This window comes from Cavia porcellus, unplaced genomic scaffold, assembly GCF_034190915.1.
Source record: "Cavia porcellus strain 051 isolate PalLab524CR breed Dunkin Hartley unplaced genomic scaffold, mCavPor4.1 scaffold_6, whole genome shotgun sequence".
NCBI lineage: Eukaryota > Metazoa > Chordata > Mammalia > Rodentia > Caviidae > Cavia > Cavia porcellus.
This window is the reverse complement of record NW_026947489.1, coordinates 48,971,729-48,998,111: the sequence shown is the minus strand read 5'-3', so window position 1 is coordinate 48,998,111 and position 26,383 is coordinate 48,971,729. Positions and strand designations below refer to the sequence as shown.

Below are 26,383 nucleotides of genomic sequence, written 5' to 3'. Positions count from 1 at the left end.
GTTCATCCAAATGTATTCACTCTTTATTTGATGACTAGATAAATGAGAAGCTTTTTTAAAGCTATTGATTGGGAATGATAAGATTATACCAGAGTCTCCTTGGCTAAGCTCCTGTTTTTCCCTGTTTCCTGTAACCTAGAAAATATTCTCTTCCAAGTGCTAAACTGCAACCACAAAAATTATTAGCATACGTAATCTTGAAAACTGCTGACAGGCCTGGCTAGATGTGTGTGCACTAGAGAAGGATATTCTTCTTGCCTTATTTTGGGTGAAGATATTCATATAACAGATGAATGAATTACAGTCTTGGAAAATGTGTGTTCCAAGTACTACTGACAATAAAGTAAGAGCTTGTTATAGATCCCTGGCCAAAAAGAGAAATTTGTAAGCAAAAATGAGTTTTCCTTCCAACTGTGGTTCATCTATCACTGCTCCTCAATGCAGCAAACAGGACCAAGTTGATTTTTGCTACTATGCGGGGGGAGACTTCTCACACTGCCAAATGGCCAGCAGAAGTGAAGGGCCATAAGCCAAAGATGCAGGCTGGGAACAGCATCCTTCTCATTACAATACTCACCCTTTGATTCGCCATCATCCCAAAAAAGCTCCCCTTTTGCTTCTTTGTTCTCATCCAAAGCAATGATGAGACCTAGAGGATTCTGCCGACTACGGAAAACAAGATTCATTTAAGTGATGAAAAGGACCCAAAAAGTGTTACCTCATGTTTCTGTCAAATTTCAAATGGGAAAAGCAAGTAGCATCAAGTGGCTGTGCTTTCTTTCAGGCACAAAGCAAGTAATGGCAGGAACTTATTTTTCTTCTATCAGTAATGTCACCAAATCCAGAAATACCCCAAATGTTACAATAAACATTTGCTTAGGAGACAATATTGTAAGCACTGAAATCACTGCTACTACAGTAAACTGGAGTTGCAACTATTATTTAGAAGACAGGTGACTGGAAAAAAAGAAATCCTACGCAATAATGGATCTGTAAGGAGAAGGTACGGATGCTACTTGCAGAAACAACAGTATTAGCCATAAGGAGGAGCCACTTTACCTTTCTAAGGACCACATATTCTCAGGAAGCAAAGCATACAATGAGGTTGGTCTATTTACTGGCAACTTTTCTTATTTTATTTTTTCATTTTATTAAGAGGAAAAAAAGGAATTTTAATTATCTGATTTAAAATTTAAAACAGGAAACGGAAAACACTATTCAAAGAGAGGAAGAAATAGATGAATGTAGGGGAGGAGTGAGAAGGAAAGCAATTTAACCTGAGATTTCACTTCATCACTCCTTTGGAATACGCTCAAATTCCCTGCTCCCTCTGTGAACTTCTCTGGCCTCACATTCCCTATTGTGTTCTTGTGCCACTCAGCTTCCATTATGAAAGTCATATTCCTATCAGCACAATCACCTCCTTTCATTTACAGCTCATGCATTGAGCTGTCATTGCTAAGAAGTCTAGAAAATACAAAGATAAATGCATCATAACCTTAGTTCTCTTCAGGCCTCAATGTTTTAAGATTAGACACATTCACCAAATAATCAAGGTAAAAAACAAAAGCCAGCACAAAAGTTAAGATACTCTAGGAGTCCGAGATGACAATTCTAGAGTATAGCAGAATTGATATTCTAAAGCACCTATCAACTAAAGTTCTTCTTAATCCTAAATAAATTTCAACACATATCCTAATTAAAAATGCTGAACTTGCAAGAAAAATATAACATATAGCCATAAATAAAAGAAAATAAAACATGAGTTCAAAGCATAAAGAAAACCAGTAAATAAAAACTGAAATTTATCTAGAGCAAAAGTCTGTAATAGATATGTGAGCCACTAAACCTGGAAACTCAAGGTACAGTACCTGAACCTCCAAATCCCTGTGAAGCCAGAGTCTTAGAAGGAAAACATATGATACTAAGTAGGAAGAAGCCACTGATTTGCAACCAAAAGGAAAGTAAATCATCTCTGGAGACCATATATGTGTCCTTAAAATCACCACATTTGAAAAACAAAATATCATTAAATGCACAATGTGAGAAGTTAGCATCAACAAAAGTTAGAAGTAACTATAGATTAAGTTCTCCTAAAAGCTTCAAATAATAGAATATTGCAACACAAAGCATGAATATAACCAACAGTGGTATATTTAACAATATTAAAAAGAACATAAAACTCTGCTAAGGAGCAAATATATATTTTTAAATGACCAAACGCTGGAAGCAGTAACACTCCCTCTGCTGGAAGAATATAAGAAAATGCTTTGCAGATAAATCCCAGCTGCACTTGTAGCATAGAGTAAGCACAGTCATTCAGTGTAGCTTGTGGTAAAATGCCTTCCTAGCATGGTGGAGGCTTAACTCTTTTGGAAAGCGTAACAGGTAAGAGATTCAAATGCAGGAAAATCAATGGGCCTGTTTGGGGAATAGGCTATTTTGCATCGCTGATCTGTGTGCTTACTAATGTATTGCAAGAGATATAGTTGTTAAGGTCATCTTGGAATCTGATTGTGCTTGGCCTTGAACACCCCAATATTAAAACAGTCCACACGTCAAGCAGGAAAATGATAAGTTAAGATTTTTCATTTTAGAAAGATAATTTTGATGTTACTATGCAGAAAACTGAAGCTGAACAATGGAGTAAAAGAACCCAATTTGTATTGGATTTAGGCACATTATTGTAAAAAAAAAAAAAGGTCTATAATTTAAAAACATAAGACAGTAAACAAGGTTCAAAAGAAAAAACTGGTTTCTAGCCTCACAGGAATCTGAAGTCTATTAAAATCAAATGAGCTAATATTTCCAGGGACATAGAAATATAAAATTGCATCGCCTTAGTACGATAGGGTCTACAATTTTTGCAATCGGATAAAAATAAAAATCAGTGACATGAGGGAGGTTTGAAGATACAGTTTTTTAACCTGGCTTTGAATCACAAATGTCACAAATGAATGGTAAATGTTGAGGTTACAGAAGGCTCAACTCTAGAAATGAGAATGTCTGAGGTAAGAATGGAGACCCCTGAGTGGATGGTCTAGCCAAGGCATGTAAAGAGACTGAGTAACGTCTGTGGCCAAAATTGAGGGGTTTTCCAAGATTGGAGCATTTCAGTGCTAAAATGGTAACAGTACCAGGCAAACTAGCAAGGCCTACCGTCTTGGCTGTCTGTGAATTTTGAGAAATCTGGAGAGTTCGTGGAAAGCCAGGAATTAAAGTCTCTCAAAATCTACCTAGGTGGAGCACTAGACCAACAGCTTCTTGAGAAGAGACAGGAAAATCCAAGGAGTTTGATGACCATCTGCCAGCACAGACACACATTCAGACACACAGACACACAGACACACAGACACACACACACACACACACACACACAGACACACATACACACGTCAGCAAACTCAAGTTGCTCTGCATGATCGTTCAGCACCCTCTGGTCAATAGAAATACAAGAATGACAGTTTTTCACCCTTACCCTTGAAAAACATCCCTAGCCATGCCGTACCTGGCCACAGTGGTTGTACTTGGCTGCTGTATGGGGAAGATATAGCCTCCTCGTAGATGAAGCCCAATCTTGTCTCCAGGAAGTTCCATCTCGATGTTTTGCTTTCTCCATCCCAATTGGCCCCCCTGATGCAGGCAGATAAATCAAATATAATGGCCTGACAGTACATGTGCCTGCTCTGGTCACTCACATGCTGAGTTAATCTCTGGCCTTTCCTTTTCCACTTGACTGCATTACTATCTACCCAGGCAATCAAATAAGAAAAAATTTCAGAACATGTGTTGTGGCAAGATGACATTTTGTGAGAATGTGTATCCTATGCTGAGGCTGTTTGATATTGTTATGGTTTAGATCTACAATGTCTCGAACAGTCTCGTGTATTTAGAAGGTGACTGGATCATGAGGTACTGTCCTCATCAGTAGATTCATCCATTGAGGAGTTAATTACCTGAATGTCGAAGTGCTATTAGGAGCAGGGACCTAGTTAGAGACAGCTCACTGGGTGTGACCTGCAGGATTCTTGCCCCTGGTTTCTCCCTTCTCTCTCTCTTCTACCTAGAAACCAGGGTGAAGAAGTGTCCTGCACCATGGCTCTCTACCATGCAGTTTCTGTCTTGGAGCCAGCTCAGCATGGGCAGAAGCTATAAGCCAAAATAAATCTCTTTTCCTTTAACTTGCGGATGTCTAGTATTTTGTTCCATTGTCAGGAGAGCAAGTAATACAGATTATATGAACTAATGTTTCTGAATAATCTAAATTCCAACTGATCTCAAATTGCCCATGGGTCCTTGAATATTTGCTCATATCATTTGTCTTTATCTAATTGCTGAATAAAATATAAATATGTTATCATTCTGACTAATATTAGGCTCATTTTATGCAGTTCTTCTGTGAATGCAGGACACAACTGTCTATGAACTGTAGCTGTGGTCTAAAGGAGTTGTAGCAGAGTCCACACTACTTACAGTCTCATAGTCGTACCAGATTGCATCAGGTACATATGCTGTCACTTTCTCTTCACCCTAAAATTAGAACAAAATATTGTCCTTCATGACTCAATCTCTGAGTGAAAGAAGTGGATTTCCTAATGTCTCTTAGGGAAATTCTTAACCGTATTTAGAGAGGACAGACATGGTTTTCTTTTCTCTATTATTGAATCATTACTTTCTTCTGCCTTTCCTCTAGTATAGATAATAGAAACCATAACTTACCATTTCAGGAAAAATCCCAAATGAGACAACATTAGGAATAGTAATAATAATGAAACATTCAGTGTGGGGAGCATTCCACTTGCCATTTATTATCTCACTTAATCTACCTTACAGCTCCAAATGGATGGTGTTATTATTCCATGGTTACAGATGAGAAATCAGCACAATATCTTGCCCCAGATCACACAGGTCATTAAGTGGTAGAAAAAATAATCATGCCCTGATCAGTTTGACTTTAGAGTAAGTGCTGGTCACTGCTGCATTCTGCTGCTACATCACAGAGTAAGCAATGATTGCTATGACAATCTGACAACACATCAGACCAATCTTTAATCTATAGCTGCCAGTAGATTCTTCTACATTGCCTGAAAATTTGGTCCAGGAAAAATCCTTTTAGAGAGGACAATATATAACAGATATGCCAGTTTCCAAAACCCCAGCACATTCCCTTCAAGGCTGATTTGGCCACAGATCTTGGAAACGGGTGTGGAATAAAGAGAAAAGATCAAGGTTTGGGGTGAAAAGAGAATAGGAACAAAACCAGAGACCATTGGTCTCTCTAAGAACACTTGCCTCTTCCAGAACTGGAGTGATGAGAAGGCCTGGCCCCCATAAAAACTGTCGGTATATATCCCAAGTGTTGTTGTCTCCATAGAACCTAGAACCAAAGAGATAGGTCACTGAAACATGGACCAGTACTACTGGAAGCTCTTCCCTCAGTCTGTCCAAAGCCTGCAGGATGCCTGGGAAAGCACCCACGTTTACTCTGTGACACTTCTCCCTCTCACCTCGCCCAACCCCAGAAAATCCAGTCTTCCAAGTTCCTGTACCCTCTTATTCTTCCCTCGGTTGGACAGAAAGTTCCTAGGTATGTGTTGTACTTTGGTCACGAGAAGTAATTCTAGACATATTCCTCTTTTAAAAATAAGATAACCAGTATATTCTACAACTTCAGCTGACTATCAAGCGGGGTGTTATTATGAAAAATAATGAAGAATGCAATTTTAAGCTATCCTTTTTTAAACAGGAAATTTCAGGAGGTGATAAAAACTTATCCCTAAAATGAATATGTAGTAGTGCTCCTGAGGACTGTGTCTATCACACACTTGATGGAATCAGCTGTATCTTAACAAAACAGAATGAAATCCAAGATGCTCACTGGCTGGCATAAAAGAATTATGGAACTCTAGAGATCTTGTATAATATTGCTTTTAAATTATAGATTCATCCCTATATGAGTACTAGCATCATAGTGCATTATGAGGGAGACCAGCAGAATCAAACAATCTCCCTTGACTAAAAAGGATTGGAGTGTAACTTAGTTATAAACACTTATCTAGCATGTACAAGGCACTGAGTTCCATCCCCAGAACCACAAGAAAAAAATACTAACAAAACTCACGATGAAAGAGCTTATATGAATTTTCCAAGACATAGAATTAGTTGGTGGCAGAACAAATGAAAGCTCCTGAATCCCCAACTTTTAAGTCTAGTTTTCTTCCCAAAATGAGACAGGTTATAGTGTTTAAATATACTCCCTTCAATAAAACCTAGGTAGCAACAGATTTATAAATACCAACTTGGTTTTGCAGTTACACACACACTTGCTTGAATTGTTCTAATTTTCACTTTGACCTTTCTATGATAATACAGTCAATGTCACTGAAGTCACATTAACACAGTTCCTTGTGTGTGGAGAACTTACTCATGCAGGAGGGGCCTGGCCACCGTATCCCCCCGGCTGTGAGCGTGGTAGAAGAGTGTGTAGAGGTAAGGCAACAGAGTATAGCGGATGTTAAGGTAGTGCCTGGAGGAATTCAGCAGTAAGGAGTCAGGTCCGAAGGAGGCAGGATCCTGGTCCTTGGAGGAAATAAAAGTTTTCAACTGTGAGTTGGCTATCAGAGATACTCAGGGACTTACATCCATCACAACCAAGAATTTTCTCCCTAAATGGGCTGTAACTGAGGTTACAAGTTTTGCCTCTGAGCAGCACAACTGAGCAAAGGAAGGCTACATGGTCATTACAACCTGCAACTCATTCTGTCTCATTCACTCTTCAGAACTGCTCTGTTAGAGGAGACTTCCAAGTAAATAATTTTGAAATGTTTCTCCATTTGCCACTCATTATAAAGTGAGTGATGTAGAAAAAGTGTACAAATAGGTAACTTTCACAGACTTGCCATTTTCTGAAGAGCAGTGTGACAGCAAGGTATTTTATGAAATTACAAGGTCCTGGGTAATTGCAAATGATGAGGCAAATTAGTGTAAGTGAAGCATAGTGCAAATGGTTGACTAGACTTCTTGGTGAGGATACAGTAGCTCCATCTTAACCTGTGCCCAGATTCACTCTGATTATCTTCTCTGGGAGCTTTACCTTGAAGCCTTGGCCATTGTGATTTCTGGAAAATGGGTAAAATGCTCCTAGCTGCATCCACCGCCTGCAGAGCTCCTCAGAGGTATCTGAGGTGAAACCACAGATGTCTGCACCCACCTGGAAAGACATATAGACGGCATGTACACCTAACTTCCACCATGCTCCTTCATTTTCCCCCAAGGACCTCTCAGCTAACACCTCTTCTGCAGAAGTCTCATGTAGTGCAATCAGAACTGGGTAATACCCTACGCCCATGCTTTACTGCTAGACACGTGAGTTATTTAACCTCTCTGTGCCTGTTTCCTCCTTTCGTGAAAATGAGTACAACAGCTTTCTGATGAACAGTAACTAAAAGTCGCTGATGTCATTATTTTACCACACCAATATCAGAGTTACTTTCCAAAGCTGAATTCTTATTATATTATTCTATATAAATCTCTCCAGAGCCTTCTTACTACTTATCCTATTAACTCTTCAAATCCTGCTTCCAACCTACCCTTTCAGCATCATTCCCACTACAGTGTCACATGCTGGTTCTCCCAGACATACCAAGTACTCCGCCTCATATTGTTTTTGCTGACATTTCTTCTTTCTTTCTTTCTTTCTTTCTTTCTTTCTTTCTTTCTTTCTTTTTTGGTCTATTTGAGACAGGGTCTTACTATGCTGGCCTTAGGCTCACTTTGTTTGATGATCTCAAACTTACAGTTATCCTCCTGCCTCAGCCTCCCAAGTACTGGGATTACAGGAGTGTACCACAACACCTGGCTTGGCATTTCTTTCTTAATCTGAAAATAAGCTTCTCCCCACATCAGTCACTTTTTAATTTAAACTCAAGCAGCTTCTTTCCTATGAATTTTCTCCTGATTCCCTCTGGCCCTCATAATCTTATCAGAGTTAATCTCTTTCTCAGGATCTCCCCTAAAAGTTCCCCAAACAGTTAGTGCATATGTTTCTCCTGGCCATTTTAATACAGCTCATCATGAGCATTTGTTGACATATATGTCTCCTTTCACTAAATTGTAAATCCTTCTGGGAAACTAAGGTGTGTCTGTTTACATATTTACATGTTTCACTATGCTAGCAGTACTTCCTTAGATCAGCACCTTGAACACAGTAGGAGCTCAATAAACATATATGTTGAATTTAACTAAAAGATGCTAAAACCTCTCAAGTGCTGGCTTTGCTACCTTTCTTTACATATGGGCTAGATTCACAGGTGTTGTCAGTGTATAACATTCATCTGCTATAGATAAAGGATCTGTGTGCTTTTCTGTATGCTTTTATACTTTAATAGAAAGAAATATTACAGGGGTACAAATATTTCTTTTTATATCTTCACAAGAACCTCACTGATATTGAAGTACATGTTCTCTAAATAGTAAATCTCAACTTGCCCAAACAAGGCTCTCTAGGGATTCAGACTCCTAAGAGGTCAAGATAGGCACTCACCATTGGGATACCAAAAAGGTTGAACTCAAGCATGCCAGGAATGGACCACTGAAGGTCATTCCAGGTGGCTGCATTGTCTCCTAACCAATGGGCTGCAAACTTGCCAGATCCCGCGAAGGTAGAACGGGTTAGGATGAAACTTCTCTTGCTTGGAAACAATGTCTTGACGGCTCTAGAAAGGGAGAGAGATTTAGGAGGTCAAAGTGTGATCTTAGCTGATCTCAGCTCAAAGGACACAACAACAATACCAACAATATTAAAAACAAATGAATGCCCCATTCCCATCTCATTCTCTCCCACACGGGTGAGAGTGACTGCTGCACCCTTAAGTACATTCATATTTTGCTTTGTTTCAAGCACATTGTTAACCTCATAATTTTCAAGAAGTTCAAAAACATTCTTTAAAATGTTAGTAACTGAAGGTATACAATTTTTCTAGAACTAAAGTGAAATTTAACTTCACAGATGTATTTAATTAATCTTTCACATCATAAAACTTCAGACATACACATAAATGGATGTATAAACCATCTTTTGAAAGACAAATTCTTGCTAACATTGATAACAATCTTACAATAAGAAAATATATCTCAAAAGTACATATGCATGGAAGTACTTTATATAAGTACATATTACTTATAGTTTTAAGCTACAAGTCTATTTGTGTATATATAAGTAAAAACTTTTATAGGGCTGTGGGTGTAGCCAGTGGCAGATATTTTTCCCCCACTATAGCATTTAAATTCCACACACAAGTAAAAGAATACTCTAAAAAAAATGCTGAGCCAAAATGTAAAACCCTGAATCACACAGAGATCTCAGAGTTAGTTAACCCTTTATACTGTTTTCTACCCATGTACAAAAATGGTTTAGACTCATAGAAAAAAAGGGGCTAAATTTTGCTTTTGCCAATTATTTGTTATTCGACCTTAGATAAGTTTCTTAGCTTATCTTGACTTCTTCCAACTCTCCACTCATTTGTGTCATTTGTTCTTTTTTTACATGTTCTACACATATATATTGGATCCCTTCTTCCCTGTTCCAAAGAGTTTCTTCATTCACTCACTAACAACCATATTTGTGTGACTTTTAACAAATACTGTATATGATCCACTCATCTAGCAATCCCACAACTTGATCATGAATAAGCCCATAGAAACAGTGGTCTCACTCTGCTGTGGCGATGGCCATGGAGTAGCCATAAAGGTTGTGGACATCATACTGCTGGCCCCAGTGCTGCACTGCATCCATGCAAAGACTCTTGCAGAACAGGTACCCATCTAGGACTCCTGCAGCAAAAGGACAATCAGCGAAAGTGAACACTAGATGTGCATTTCCTACTCCTTGACTGTCACAGAACCTGAAAAGGTGGCTCCCAAGACAGGTACTTACTGTGGTCATCCTGTGGGCAATCATTTTGCTTTCTCACTATCAGGACACTTCATTTAAAACAGTTTCTCCAACATATAAATAAATTGTGCAGACCCCTACACACCCTCCCACCTGGGCTCTGACTGGAGGCAGGCATCCAGAAGCAAGGAATTCAGTTAGTCTAGAGGCCCAATCTGAATTCTTTAAGCCAAGTTAAATCTTCCAAGAATAGAAGCATTGGATGAAAGTGTAAATTAATTTCTGACTCCTTCTTTCCCCTGACCATGTACTATAAAAAAATAATTTCCAATCTTGCTTTCACCTATCTAATCTCTGCTCCCACTGCACCACTCTGGTTCAGATCCAAATTGCCTTTGGGTCTTGGTTACTGCCACAGCTTCTTAGTGACTTGTTTATTTCGGATCTACCTTATCTTCTAATTCACACTGCATATTGTCAGATAAATATTCTTAATACCACTTAACTATTGTGCTTTCTCTAACTAAAACATAAATAGTTTCTGAAAAAAATGAACTGTAAACTCTTTAGCCTCCACTCAGGCCCCTCAGTATTTGATTCTGACCTACCCTTCCCCAGTTTCTTAGCTTCCCACTGTATTTAAGTCACCATAAGATATTACAATTCTGGTAGATTTTTTACTTTCTCAATTGAGATACAATTTGTTCTTTTTTCCCTTCCTTTATTTTTGAGACAAGGTCTCACTGTGTAGTGCAGGCTGACCTAGAACTCACTGATGAAGCCCAGGCTAGCCTCACATTCATCATGATCCTCCTGCCTCAGCCTTCCAAAGTGCTGGGATTACAGGTATGTATCACAATACCTGGAATAGTTTGTTCTTGAGCCTATTAAGATCACACTCTGAGAGATACTGTTGTTCAAAGTTCAGTCAAATCTTAGGAGCAACACATTACCTGACCTCCCAGGCCATAGATTCTGGCTTTAACTGCATGGTCCATGTCTGCCCTTTAAACTGTGGACATCATCAGACTTTGCCCTCACCCGAACACCAATGTCTTGTTGTGCACACTTAGGAGTGGCACAAAATAACCATTGGAACTGGCTTCTGCCCCATGTCCCCTATAGATATTACAGCAGAAATACTTTGTACTGCAGGCAAAAAAAACTAGATTGACCATTTTGAATCAATGCCTCTTTAGGGTGTTTCCACTTTCTTTCCTATTTTTTTATATGTTGCTCACATTTCTCTTTCTTATAAATGCTCATATATATAAACTTCCTTGACAGATTGTTCAGATCTATCCTTATGAATTTATGATACCAAATATGCATTAGTGCTGCAGTAAAGCTGACCAGGACGACTTACGGGGAGTGAATGGTGGATAATTGAGATTGTTTGTGGAACAGCCTGAGACTGAACCGTCAACAAAGTTGGAGACTTCATTCATATCCTACAGGACAAAGAGCAAAAATGATTAGGAAAAAAAGTTCCATGATGCTATACTGATCATTTCCTTTTTTATAGGAATCAGAGAAATTATTTCAGATATTTATTTCTTTAAAAGGATACTTCTGTACATGAAACAAAATAGACATTATCATCCTCTCTACCCACTGAAGACCTCAAGGAAAAGTTCTCAGAATCCTTTCAAATTTATATGTAATACACTTTATATTTCATACAAATAAATTAAATATAACATATAATTTAGTTATATAATATGAAATATACTATATATAAATTTGAAGAAACTCTAAAACCTTTATATATTTATTTCACTTATATACAAAAATATGAAACACAAACAGCTTCAAAATATATTAGGCAAAAAATTCAGTGTATATGATGTCTATGTTTGTCAGCTAATAATCAAAGTGTTAAGAACTCACAATCCAGATCCCATCAAACTCCACTTGATTGTAAAAAAGCTCAAATTCCCTTGTCCACCAAACAGCACAGTTGGGATTTGTGTAATCAGGAAACACAGTTCTTCCAGGCCACACCTGTGGAAGAATAAAGGAAAATAACAGTAAGGATAAATTAAACGAATAGGAAGTAAAATAAAGAACTATGTACAGAAATCACTCATTCATTCATAGAGACAGAGGTGGCCAGGCTCAGGTCCTGGTAAATTAGGAAGGTAAATCACTCAGGATAGGGAATACTGAAAATAAATATGAGGATTTATCAAAAAGACACTTAAAGAACATGTTTTTGTTTTGCTGCTGCTGCTGTTGTTGTCTTTGTTGTTGTTTTGGTATGGGGACCCAAACTAAAGACCTCGTGCTTGCAAGCAGGCACTGTGCTGCTGAGCTATATTCCCAACTCTTGTTTTATTTTTTGCTACACCCTCAGTCACCACTACCAACACCACCACCAGATTTTATTAATTTTGAGACAGTCTTGCTAAGTTGCTCAGTGGCCCAGGCTGTGCTTGAATTTGCTAGTCTTTTGCTTCAGTCTGCCAGAGTACTGAGATTACAGACATGCACCACCATACCGACATGAAAACATTATTTATTTACTTAGGTACCAGGGATCGAACTCATGACCTCACACTTGCCAGGCAGGCACTTATGCCACTGAGCTAAATCCCCAGCCCTAAAAAACTTTAAAAAAAATAAAAGCTAAATCCTTATTAAATAAACCCATGGATAAAAGCCTTTATCTGGTTTACTGATCTCTGAATCTACTTCATTCTCTTTATTACTTTCGCTAGTCTTAATTCTAGAAATAGGGAGGAAGAACTCCATAGATTTCATTGGGCCCATTAAAAATCCATGAATTCTAGTATCATTTGCTTTTCTCTATTCTTTCTCTATCCAACTTCCTTCAGACACCAATTCCAAAAGAGTTATCAGAGACACCAGAAATGAACCAACAAGGTCAAATAAGACTTGAGAAAAAAGTGATCAAACTTACTAAATTACTGCAGAAAGCTGAGTAAAAAAGAGGTGTGAAACATTTCTGCTGGATTTACCAAGTGAAGTTACAGAAAAGAAAGGTGATGCGGTCAACTGAAGACAAGACAGAACATGTGGAAGTGCATGCTCCAAGTGATGGCTCTGGTTTAATGGAAACTGGCTGTGAAAGGCATGAGTGCAGATGTAAAGGATGCATGTGAAGAATGGCTGCTAGACATTTGAGGATGAAATAACAAAGCAAAAATTTATCCTTAGCATACACAATGCATCTGAAAATGGACAGGACAATCACACACACACACACACACACACACACACACACACACACACACACAAAGAGTCACAGCCCCTCCACAGGTCCTAGCTTTCCAATTAAGTTACCTCCCCAATGAGTGGATTCACTCCATCTGAACTATTCACCCATATGTTCATTGCTGAACCCCGGTCAAATGGGCCATAGCGATTACTTGAGGAAGAGTCATTGGAGATGGCTGGGTCCTAAAAAGGGAAAAAGCACAGAAGAAACTAGCTTTAAATTGAGAGCATTGAAAAGAGACTAGGAATCTCAGGACACAGAGATGAGAGTAGGTGCTGTGATTTAAAAAAAAACAGTAAATACTTGATTTGAAAGAAAAAGAGGTTAACTAACACATACCACAATGATGACGAGTTTCTGTCCATTATTGTGCAACTCCTTAGCAAAATCAGGGAAGCCTCTATAGCTCACTGGATCATAAGTGAAGTCCTTCCTTTCATCCATGTAATCAATATCAGCATGCTGAACATCCTGGAGTAATATACAACACCAATTTAACACCTTGAGTTTGCCTGCTAAAACAAGCCAGCCTAATTATCAGTAATTATTGAAAATATACTAAACTCAGGGATATGATCAAGCAGAATTCTTAACCAGCCCCTGGTATCTAAATTTCAGGAAAATTTCAAAAGCAAATAACCCATTGTTTCTCTAAGGTCTGTACTTGCAGTCAACTTAACTGGATCATTTATGACAATCACTAAAGTTACCAAGTAAATTTCACACTATCTACAAGATAAAGGAAGGTGTGTTCTCTCTCTAGGTGTGCCATTTCTCTCTTATTTTATTATTCCACAATTTGTTTTGCTGTCTCTTCTACTTCAAGTCTTTGGTGTTATCCTTTCCTAATTTTATCTATGGAGCCAGAATGAAACTTACTCTAATGCCCAGGTGTCTACCTCTAAGGGAATGGGTTGGGAAAGAAGGTTAATTCAGAAATTTTATCCTTTGCATCTCTTCTAACACCTGACTATCCATCAGCATTCCCGCTATAATAGGCACATTCAAATTTTGCCACTTGAAGCGTAGAAATGTGGTCTAAAAATCTGGTGATTGTGTAAGTTTTTAAAAATTATTATAATATAAGATACAATGCCATTGATTCCTCTCAAAATAGCTCCTCCTCACATCAAACAGAACACATTTAGCCCTTTGTTCTTGCCACTTCCTGACAAGTTCTGGAAGTTCTTTATCATGAGTCTTTTGCTGAGTATTGGGCTGTCCTGGCTGCTTTGATGTCCTGAATCAATTCAAAACGTCTACCTTTCATGATCACTGTGAATTTGGGGAAGAGCCAGAAGTCACATGGTTCCAGCACTGGTGAATAAAGTGAAGGAGGACACAAGGTAATGTTTTTATAAGCTTGTCTTTATGTTGGATGGTGTTCAGCAGCAGCATTCTCCATTGTTTTGATCGAGCCTTGTACAGGCACTCAGGAAGAAGGACTTCCAGAACTTTCCCAGAAAATGGGAAGAATGATGGTGTAGGTGTGTTAGAAGGGGAGTATTTGGAGGGAGATTAATGGCAATATGTCCCTTACTGTAATACATTTTTTAATTTATTTACTGTATTTTTATTATCCTTCATCTTATAATTGCATTTATGTACTTCTGTTCATGTAATGTTGGCAGAATTTAACACTTTTACTCAGTTAATAGTTTTCAATTCACTGGGCTCAATGCTCCCTCTCACATCTTACTCCTTTGCACACCCAAAAAATCCAACTCTTTGATTCCCTAGATCATTTAAGAAGTAAATGGTAGTTGATAGGTAAGAAGAATGACATAAAAAGTAGAGAGCCACTGTGATGCTAGAGATCACTTTAAAAACAGTGCTTTGGTTTTCTAACATTAAATATGATTCATAATCTTAAAGGGGGTTCTGATATTAGAATGGAATTGTGACATAGTTAACAACAGCACTGACGTCACACATGCACAGTGTTCACCATTGGTATGGCAGTTGTGTTTATTTCCTTTATCTCAATCCCTCCTCTTCCATCATGTTTCACCCTCTCCTCCCCCACTGCCATGCCCACTCCCAAATATATAAAGTTGCTAAAGGCTGGTGTGGACAGCAGAATGTGCCCTACTGAGTGATTCCATTTTATAATTCAGTAGTTGGTCCGGAGTTACTCCATGTTGAGTGAAAGTGCTAAGGCAAAAATGTCTTGTTAACATCTCTGTGCAAACAAATAACCAGCAGATACTGGATATAGCAAATTTATCGAAAAGAATAGGGCCTGGGGTTTAGCTCAGTGGCCTAAATGCCTGCCTGGGAAGCACAAAGTCATGAGTTCAATCCCCAGTACCAAAAAAACAACAACAAAAAATCAGTACCATTCCTGTACAAAAATAACAAACTCAACAAGAGGGAAATTAGGGAAAAGAACAACCCCTAGCTGCTCAGCACAGTCGTAAGTCATAAACTGATAGATAAGTTAATCATGCTAATGAAAAATTATCATCTGTGCATTTATTGAATTAAATCAGGAGTGCCTATGTATCAAAACCATATTAAATAAAACTAGACCCCTGAGCTTCTTGGATACACCAGACCAGTGAACGTGCAACCTTTCATTTGTGTCATATAAAAGGAATGGCACACAACATAGGAGTTTGGACACATACAGCAGGACCTGTCATCTTATCTAACCACTAAATGAATACAACAGTGCCAAATCTCAGCTCTCTGTCCCCTAGCTTCAGCTCAGTTCCATCTCCCTGCTAAGACCTGGCCTATTGCAAACTGCCTGCTGCCAGACTTGGGCTCTGAACAAAGTTCTGTGCTGCTAATGGCTCAGCAGACCCTTGAACATGCTCAGCCAGACTTTGCATCTTATTTGGACACCTGCCTTTACTTTCAGGTCTGCCTCTTTGAAGGTTGTGGCTGTTGCAATCCTTATTTAGCCTTTCCAAAACCTATATTTTAATGGATGAACTGTGATATATGACTTGAGTGCCATAGGCACTAGTAATTAACATTGGAATGCAATAAAAGAACTTGTGATTGCCATTGCTATCAAGAAAAATCTAGGTGCTCAGGTAATTAAAACTGACAAAATCGTTAATGAATTTATGCTTATGAAATTAGCTTGTGAATGTATTGTGATCCAATAAACTGAAACCATGTAAAGATACAAAAATGCTCAGTCTATGCTGATGGTATATCCCGCTCACAACAGCTGCAGAATAAAGAGTAGTAGGACTTGTGGCCAAAATGGAGAGAAAGTCACCCAGCCAGATGACATTAGCTTCATTTTCTGCTTTCCTCTGGTGGTCTTAAGCATTGCAAATCAAAAGTCTGTGATGCACTTTCATTCATACTTCATGTTTATGGACTTTCTAAATCCAATTTTAAAGTATCTACTGAGGTTATATCTCAAGTACAAATAGCCACACTATACAGAAAATCAAACTTTGTTTACTCTTAATTCAATAACAATCAAAATATCCATGCAAAAACAGATGGTACTAAAACATGTTACAAGTCTTTTTTTTGTGTGTGTGTTTTTTTTGTCTTTTTCATTTTTATCGGTACCAGGGATCGAACTCATGACCGCCTGCTTGCAAGGCAGGTGCTTATGCCACTGAGCTAAATCCCCAGCCCCTAAAACATGTTACAAGTCTTTCAATCCATTTAATTATGTAGTGTAAGTTCGGCCACCAGTTACTACCACACAGTCTCAGTCAAGGTAGTTTCCCTAACTTAGTTTCTTTCTTATTTGTACAAAACGTATTGGTTGCGAATTGAGGATTGTATCCAGCAATTCTGACCTAAATCCTTGGGGCCTAGCATTACTTCCCAAATATAGATTAATGCATAGTAACTGGCAAGGGGTATAAGAATCAGTAATCTACATCATTTATTACCAGAGATGAAATATAAAAATTAAGTTTATCCCAGAACTTTGGAGGAATTCTAAAGATATAATATCACATTTCTGGTCAGTGCTTGCCATGATGCTTTTGAGTCAAAACAATCAACCAAGAATATCAATGGTGAGAAGTATCTACATTGATAAATATTAAAATACTATAATCCAGGCTGGAGAAAATACTAAGTACTAAAATAAAAGCACATTATGTAAAATTTAGTCAATACAATAAGCATAAAAAACTTTACAATTAAAACATATGATGAAATCTGGGAGTGGTGGGGCATGCCTGTGATCCCAGCATTCAGAAGGCCGAGGCAGAGGATTGTTGGGAGATCAAGGTCAGCCTGGACTACAAAATGAGCTCAAGGCCAGCCTGAACTGCATAGAAGACTTTATCTCAAAAGAGATGAAAGTAAATTAATATAAAAATTAAAAAATAAAACATATGAGAAAAATAAAGATAAAAATAGGTTGTATCTCACTTGTAGTCGTAGTCTCTATCACTTTCCCACTAGAAAGAACTAGGGTTCCTTGAAAACATGGTTGGTCCATAAGTACAACTGATCATCTGAATACATAAAAATTTTTTTACTACATAAAAAGACAAAGTATGAACAACTGCTTTTCTTTCTTTCTTCCTTTCTTTCTTTCTTTCTTTCTTTCTTTCTTTCTTTCTTTCTTTCTTTCTTTCTTTCTTTGAGAACCATTTAAAGCCTTACTAACATAAGGGAGTTGTGCTGCCCGGTTTCTGTCCACGACTTCTTTCATCTTGTCCAATGTTCCGTAATCATACCGACTGAGGTGAAATCCTAGTGACCAGTATGAAGGCAGGGATGGCCGTCCAATGAGCTAAATGAAATATGTGAAAAGAGAGTTAGCAGTGTGTTTTTGTTTTGTTTTGTTTTTTACTTTTTCTAAGCATTGGGGTGAGGCGTAAGAGATATCTTATCTGCCAGTGTTCCGATTCATTAAGGTCACAAAGTATATTTTCCAGCCCCTTTTTAAATCTTCAAGGTTAGGAATGTATTTAGGACAACTTATATTCTTGCACTTCTTTTTAACACAAAAATGATATAAGGCAAGTTTCTACTGTATACACGAAATTCACATTTTAGCAAGTTGTAATAAGAGAGTTTTGTGGTTTACACCTTCACATTATATTTACTTTTCTTAAATACTTGTTATGTAGGATTTCTTTAGTCATAATCATGAAATCATAAATTTACCTCTAGATATTCTTGAACAACTTGCTCTGGAGTGTTTCCCAAGAACACATAGAAGTCAAGAATTCCCCCAATGGTGCGATAAGTGATTGCTGGGGTTGGCTGGAGGGCAACCTCTTAAAAGATTAAAAAGCAACAAAAAGCAAAACACATTAAAATTTATTCTAAAGTAACGGCTACAAAGTTCTAGACCAGAAGGTCATTAACTATATGAAAATGAATAATATGATCCTAATGTTTCACATTTTATATACAAAAGGACAAATTCTGATTTTGTTCCCTTATTGCACATGGAAACCAAAGCATTTGGTGACCAAGTTCAATGGCAGGTGACTGGAAGGTTTTAATTCCTTATGCCAGGACCTTGGCTCTGATGAAAACTTCTGGCCTACACAGGCATCCAGAATAAACTGCCTAAAGATAAAGCCTCCCAAAAGAACTCAAGGTACATAAATTTCTTCTCTTGAAGCAAGTCTGACATCCTCTGAGCCAAAAAGCACCAACAGACATTGGCATAAATCATCACATCTCTCTTAAGGACCTATTTATCTTCCCCAAAAGTTATTTGTTTCACCATTTTTCTCCCCAACCCTTTCTGAGATTAAGGTAGTAATATTGCTTTGAATCAAAACAACCCCACCTAGAATATCAGTAGTGAGAAATACTTGGTAACTAGTAAGATGCTATAGTACATAAGCTCCACACTAACCATTCCTGCCAGCCGCTAATCACTGAGCATTGCTTATATACATATACACAGCACAGGTAAGTAAACTGTATTTTCCTTGCTGATCTTTCTTTCTGCCAACTTAATTTTGAGGCCCAAAGAATTAAATCTAAGAAGGTAGAATGAAAAGATTCCTCTCTCACTTTTACAACCACAGAACATGCTACCCTTACCCCCATACCCTACCGTTACTGAAAGGACATCACCCACAATGAGGGCTAACTTCAGTGACTCTCACATCAAGCAAGAGGCACACTAAAAACATCAAAGTTTGTTTCATAAATTCAAAATCCTTTAAACTCCAGGCATCATGCTCACAAGTTGCCTTTTAGGTTTGGTTTCCATTTAGGAATAAAAAGAATGAATCTCTTTAAATAATTGACCCATTCACTTAAGGTTTAAAGTAACCCTTCCCTGTCATCTACACTGAGATAGTTTCTACCAGTTGGGAAGGCCTAAATATCTTAATTCTGTAATAGAAAATACTCAAAGGAGGCAGCCTGATTCAGGAAAATGAGAAGTCAAGAAAAAAATCCCTGCATGGGTCAACAGGTAGAGTGAAGTATGAATGGAACAAAGAGAGAACATACAAGACCCTAAGTGATGGCTCAATCATTCTTAAAGAGATGCATTCCTGGCCCTGGGGGTTTAGCTCAGCGGTGTACAGCTCCTGCCTGGCAAGTACAAGGTTGTGAGTTCAATCCCCAGTACCAAAAAAAAAAATGCATTCCTTTTATCATCTTATTGTAAGAAAAGGACCGAAACATTGCTATTATGCTTGTCTCTTGCATGAATATTTCTTTTGTTCTTTACCCATGGCATTGCTGTTCATCAGGAACACCCCAAAAGATAATCCGCTAGCATCTTCAAGGCACAAGAAGAATGGCTGAGCACCATACAAGTTGGTTCCATCCTGCAGAAAGAAAATTAAAAAACAGAAATGTACAACCAAGTCTATAAAAATAATTTAACAATAAAATGTTGTAACAAAGTAGTTTAAACATTAAATTGCAGGACTAGTTTAGGAAATAGTCTTAGTTATATGAAGAATTTCATAGTCCATGAAGAAGCTAACAAACTTTAAAAGATGCGACCTCTCTGGTTGATATAAATCAAGTGAATAGTGTTTGCTCATACAGCGAATCTGCTATAACCGTTTCTGTGATAAGAATGTGAAGGTTATGGTATTTGTTAGAATGTGGGGAGATGAGTATTGGAGACATAACTATAAAAGATCTTCTCTCCAAGAGGCCTGCCTTAATCTGACTTAACCTCATTCATTCTATCAAGTACTGATTTGAGTCAGGAACCAAATAGAGTTCTTGTTGAGACTTCTAGACTACAGAACAGGAGTTCTCCACCCTGATGAGACTCCAGATCAATTAAATCAGAATCTCTAGGGATAGAAACAAACAGTGTTTTTTTCTTTTAATTTCACCAGATCATTCCAATGTTTAGTCACAATTTGATAACTGCTGCTCTAGAACACAGTTTCTTGGGGTTTGGTGTATATAAAACTTACGCAGTCTTCTTAGTTAAATGTGGATTCTAAATCAATGGATGGTGGGAGTACTGAAAGCCCACACCTCCCCCAGAGCAGTTATCAGCACACACACTTCAAGTGGCAGGGGTCTGATGATCTGTAACTCAGTGATCAGCAGCTGTTCCTGGACAAGGTGCTCTGACTCAATGCCTTCTCTGCTCTTCTGATAGCATTTATATGGTAGAGAGCCAGGACTTTTTTTAGGTGAGACAGAGTAGAGATCAGATCTTTTCTCACTTATGTAGAAACTATTCTGTCTTGGGCTATTAATTTGGCCTCTCGGAGCCTCAGTTTTGTCTGTTAAATGAGTAACTTATTCTTACTCTTTCTGGTATGTTTTACTAAATTGAAAAAATTTATAAAGAGAGTTGCTTAATAAATTATTGCTGTGATCTCATTTATTTCATTAGCTGTTACTCAGAAAAGCTCCTGAACCTAGAATATTGCTAAGGAATTAAGAAAACAACAGTCTCAAGTTTTGTCAGTCAGTATAACAAACAAAGATACAAACAAACAAAATAGCAACAACAACAAAACTCTGTCTCTTCTTTCAGTACACCAATCATTCATTACACAAAAATGCCTAACAGGTTGCTTTAGCTGGGACTTAATCCTTTGTTGCTGACAAACCTAGTAAATCAGTGATTTTTAAAGGCCAATATAAAAATAAGATCATAATCAACTACATCATTCAAGTACAATTACTGATAACATTTTCTCCACAACAGGTAAGCTCAAAGAGAAAAAGCAATATAAAGGAGTTGGCATTTTTTGAGAAATTTCTGTGTGGTAGACATTCTCGTAGATACTTTTATATGTATTAGTTTATTAAATCCTCAATCACAATTCCATGAGATAAGTATATTACCCCAATTTTATAGATGAGGTAAACACCGAGAAGAAAGTAACTGGCTCACAGCCACATATCTGAGAGTATCAGAGACAAAATTCAAATTCAAACAATCTGACTGTAGTCTTACTCATAACTACTAAATTGTGCTGCTAGTAGTGACCTCAAGAATGAGCCTTTGGCACTCAGTGGAAAGGGGCCACCCTGAAGCTCACCGCATTAGGAATTGTATCCCTGGTAAATATGGGCCAAGTCCTCCAATTCATGTCATGCCTGTATTGTTGATGCACATGCTCCCCCAGACCATACACATTAGCACTCGGCAGGCGGATGGAAAGCTGCAGGAACTGATCTGCAAACAGCAGGGGCCCAATGCTTGAGTCAAACCTAGACACGCGTGAAAAACAAAGGAATGAGTGAGTACAGGAGATGGAAAGACATAAGTGCTTAGAAAAGTAACCTTTAGTTCTCCATGACTTAATCCCATTTGCTCTCCTGTACACATTTTCCAGTGACTACCAAGAGATAGGTATCTATACAACAAATGCCATATATCTCTTATATTTGTCCTTCAGACACTTTCCCACATGACCAGAGCACTATATTTATATGATCACAGATTTTCCAGTAAGTATTTACTGGTGGGCAAGTAATACCATAGATAGAGGAAAGAAAGGGGAAATGAAGAGAAAATGTGACTGTGCAAACAGAACCAGGGGGAAGGTAGGCAAAAATATATATACATTTGAAAAGAGAGAGGCTGGGCAGCAATAGTGGTCTACTGCTGAAATGCAGAACTGAAATGCACCCTTCCTCTAGCTTCTAGACTTCCTTTCGTCATGATCTTCCTAAGTCTCACAACCCAGACAGCATTCAGAAGCTTACAGAACACGACTGTTGCTTCTTCTCATCACTTTGATGCTAAATGGTTGTTTGGAGACCTCCACTTGATAGTTCAAAGAAGTAGCAGCATTTCCATTGAAAGACTGTACATGTTCATGTGGTACTTCATATCTGTTTTTGGTTTGGTCAGTCAACTAGACAGAATAGAAAGAAAGCCAAAATGATAACTTTTCTTTTTAAAATATCAGTGTTCCTTGGTATCTGGACTGATTGTGCTAGAAATCAGACACTGGTTGAACTGGCATTACATCTAAGGAAATTACTCACCATGTTACCTACTTCAAATGTTTTGCAGTTGTGCTTAAATTAACTTGTAGGGAAAGATATATACTACAAGTCTGCAGAGATAGATTATCTCTAGAAAATTCAAAGCTCTGATAGTTGTGTTTTTCTCCTCTCTATACATTTTACATGCTATCTAGGACAAATAAATGAAAACAAAATCCTTACCAGTTAACTCTTTAATATATATCTAAGAAGTCATCATAAAAGGAAGTCTGTAAAAGACTTCAATATACAAAAGCTAATAATAAGGGCAATAGATAAAAATATCTCCATTAACAAAATATTTTACTTGGTAGCAACTGCATCAGGTAGGAGACAACAACCTCTGAAAAAGATATTTTAAAAGCAAACAAACTACAAACCTTAAAATGAAAGCGGTTAGATGTCTGGTATTCTGCTGTGAGAAGCACATTGTCAACATCATTTCCAAACAAGGATGCAGAAGGCAGAGCTTTCAGTTGGGCTGTGAATCCTAACATGAAGAGGAGAAAAGGTTTGCAAAGCTGTATCTGTAAATTCCTACAAAAAATTAAACTTCAGGTTGGTTCTGTGTCCCCCAGAGGAGACACGTGGCAGCATATAAGGGACTGCTTTGCAGCACCACACCACTGTGTCTGACAAAAGGTGGGCCAACTTCCAGGTCTGTAGCTCCTACCTCCTGGCAGAGTCTGACTCACCTGCATTTGTGTTTACAAGATTTCCCTCCATTTGGTAGCCATGATTCTTGGAATAGTAGCACCAAGGAATACTTATGGCTCCCTGAGGTTTCCAGCAGCAGCCACGTTGGTCACATGTAGCCTGAACCAAGACATTAGACAAAGCAGTTCCATTGAGTTCTTTATCTCTTATAAAGTATGAATCGTCCAATTTGATATTGTGGTATGAATAACTTCATGTTACAAATAAAGGAGCTGACCATTAAGGAATTGTGCTATATCCCAAACAGTGGCAGAGCTCAATTTTCTGACCAGTGTACCTCCATCCAGGAAGCAAAATGCACTCCATGTCTTTTGCCATAACAAAGTTGATAACTGTATTTAATTATTCCAAGCCAGGCAAGGTGGTGCACACTCATAGTTCCAGCACTTGAGAAGCTGAGGCAGGAGGATTATTGTGAATTCAAGGCCAGCCTGGGCCACATAATGAGTTCAAGGCCAGCCTGAACTATATACCAAGACCCTGTCTCAAAATATATATATACATATATATACACCAAACTCTAACATTTGTATGTGCATTAATGCAAAATTCCATTTTCAATTATATTAGCTTTGATTCTTAAAAAGAAACAAAAAGATTTTTCAATCAACTTTATTCAAAAGTTTTCAAATCAAACTGATTTTTCTTTGACTTTTAAATACATATATATGCATATTATATGTGTGAATTACACGTGTGATATATATACAGTCTATCAGCTCCTCACAAGGCAAAAAGTAATCTTTCCTTAGAATTTAAATAGATTCTAATTCTCACTTAAGAGGTGTTCACAAATACACATTCTTTAATTCCATTTCTCAAGATTAGGAATTAAATTGGAAATTCTGCTGTAAACCCAGGGAATAGATATCTTTGAAAGCTATTCACATGATTTTCAGGTGCAGCCAAGGCTCAAACTCACTGTCCTAGAAAATCACTACCCTGACATACACAATTTCCACTAAGAATGGCAGAAAAAAAAGAAGCAGCTGAGAAATGGGCAAATGAAAATACAGCCTACCTACTGAATAATCCCTGATTGGTTCTGTTATAGGAAAAAAATAAATAAAAGAAGGTCCCAGGTCTCTGTTGTGATGATCAGTGTAGTGGGTATTGAGGAAAATACTGAAAGACTATAAAAGGATCGTTCAGTCACATGCCTTTTCTAACACGTTTTTCTGTAGTATTTGTACTTTTTAGTTTAAAAAACTCTTTTTAAACATTTTAATATAAAAGGATGCACTGAGACTGTACATAACCAAAGCATATGCTAAAAGTGAACTCAGTTATCAACAAGAAAGGTATATCTTTCCATGAGTTACAAATAACTCACTGACAAAATTACTGATGTCATGGAATGCATAAATCTTTTGGTTGATAGGAAGCAATAAATCTAAGAATTTTAAAAAATCAAGTCCACAGCAGCTGCGACATTTAAAAAGAAAAAACACAAAGTGCAATGATGGATGTAAACTACTTAAAGGGGGGTGATCCCAGGCCCAGGGAAAGTCAGCCGAGTGAGTTCACAGCATCACCTGTATCATTCCATGGCAGGCACTGGAATCTGCACTAGACAGGAGCTAATCTACCCTGCCTCCCACTCTCAGCTGGTGCTTACTGATTCCTCTACCTCTTGTAGATCAATTTAAACTTAGAAATTGTAAAAGTAAAAAAATTTATTTGAAGTTTTAAGAATTATAATTTGGGAAATATAGGTCCAGATACCTCACAATCCACTGAAAGGCAGGAAAAGTAGGCTTTTGTATGACCAGACAGTATTTCTTAATACAAAGTAGTAAAAATTCTTTTGGGGGTAAAAGTTCTGTTGGCATTGAGAACAAGGACTGTGGGCCAAGAGCTATATGTGATAGATGACTAAGAAAAGAATACACACTATCTCATTCGTTGATAAGAATTTGATAGTACACAAGAAATGTGACAGTACTCAAATTAGAGTTTTTCAGAAGCAAAGCCAAGATGCCAACCCAGTGTCTTAGGTCCCCTACCATGTTCTTACCCAATGCCTATGCTAGCAATTCAAAATGCAACACAAAAATTTAAATCTATTTATAGAGAGACTTTATAGCTCACTATTTTTCCTAGCACCATGCAATGGCTCTTAACCAAAGATGTGTCAACATAGAGTAACTTTAAGGGCAGAGATTCATAATGATCATAACAAAATGCAATACTCTTATTGGTATATTGTAAATTCCTTAAATATATTGATAAGAAACTGGAATTTGAAAAGATGTCATGCATCCAATAAATAATCGTAAGATGATGGGAAAATGTGTTTGCCATAAAAGATAACACTTCTGAATAAAAATTATTAATCTCTCAAATGTCATCATAATGACTACTATCACTGTCTCCAAAAGCACCTAATTCTAAATTTCTCTCTTCCTAACCATTCTGCAATGGTTACTTAGGGCACATAAGTTTATTTTAAGCATTCCCATATTTTCATAATATACCCTAACCATAAAAATATCAACGTGTTTAAAATTATGGCCTCCCCTCACTTTACTGAGCTGAATATCTGGAAATCAGCTAAATATTTCTCTGTCCTTCTATGGGTGGAATTTTCCAACTATAAATTCCAAAGCTAGGATAAAAATTATTAAGGACAAAGAAAGTTATAGGGCATGATCAAAAAATATGATCATTAAATAAAAAAAAAGTATTACAGTAAAAGATGCCTATAATCCCAACAGTTGGGAGGCTGAGGCCAGGAAGATTGCTGTGAGTTTGAGGCCAACCTGGGCTACAAAATGAGTTCAAGGCCAGCCTGAACTGCACAGTTAAATCTTGTGTCAAAAAAAAAAGATACTTTCCCATTAATCCCCTTTCAAATACTTCTCTTCACTGAAAACACACTTATCCCAACACTTTCAGCAGTTTTGGAAGAAGTTCTGGAAGCCATCTCTCATGTTTTTAGTTGCACTCTTATGGTTGCCTCAGTGGTCTGAATTAATTCAAAACCTTTCAGTCATTTTGACTGAAGGAAGAGCCAGAAGTCACACAGTGCCAGAATCAATGAATAATTGAATCAATTATTCATTGATTCTGGGACATGAGAACACACCATAAGGTTTTCATGAGCCTGCATTTCCATTGGATGACAGGGCAGCAGCATT

The 26,383-nt window shown here is 37.7% G+C and overlaps 1 protein-coding gene across 1 annotated transcript in view; it reads right to left on the bottom strand.

The window, feature by feature from the left end:
* Nucleotides 1-26,383, bottom strand: part of LOC100714419 (uncharacterized) — a 247,343-nt gene that overhangs the window by 206,014 nt on the left and 14,946 nt on the right. The window contains exons 4-22 of the mRNA XM_063250621.1: nucleotides 23,222-23,342; nucleotides 22,907-23,016; nucleotides 22,242-22,393; nucleotides 21,572-21,743; nucleotides 19,777-19,876; nucleotides 18,240-18,352; nucleotides 17,737-17,862; nucleotides 13,473-13,604; nucleotides 13,199-13,315; nucleotides 11,783-11,896; nucleotides 11,259-11,343; nucleotides 9,714-9,831; nucleotides 8,543-8,714; nucleotides 7,094-7,210; nucleotides 6,425-6,579; nucleotides 5,293-5,377; nucleotides 4,474-4,530; nucleotides 3,509-3,633; nucleotides 578-666 (exon numbers count right to left, since the gene is read on the bottom strand). Coding sequence (XP_063106691.1) covers nucleotides 578-666; nucleotides 3,509-3,633; nucleotides 4,474-4,530; nucleotides 5,293-5,377; nucleotides 6,425-6,579; nucleotides 7,094-7,210; nucleotides 8,543-8,714; nucleotides 9,714-9,831; nucleotides 11,259-11,343; nucleotides 11,783-11,896; nucleotides 13,199-13,315; nucleotides 13,473-13,604; nucleotides 17,737-17,862; nucleotides 18,240-18,352; nucleotides 19,777-19,876; nucleotides 21,572-21,743; nucleotides 22,242-22,393; nucleotides 22,907-23,016; nucleotides 23,222-23,342 — 2,260 coding nt within the window. The remainder of the gene's footprint in view (nucleotides 1-577; nucleotides 667-3,508; nucleotides 3,634-4,473; nucleotides 4,531-5,292; nucleotides 5,378-6,424; nucleotides 6,580-7,093; nucleotides 7,211-8,542; nucleotides 8,715-9,713; nucleotides 9,832-11,258; nucleotides 11,344-11,782; nucleotides 11,897-13,198; nucleotides 13,316-13,472; nucleotides 13,605-17,736; nucleotides 17,863-18,239; nucleotides 18,353-19,776; nucleotides 19,877-21,571; nucleotides 21,744-22,241; nucleotides 22,394-22,906; nucleotides 23,017-23,221; nucleotides 23,343-26,383) is intronic.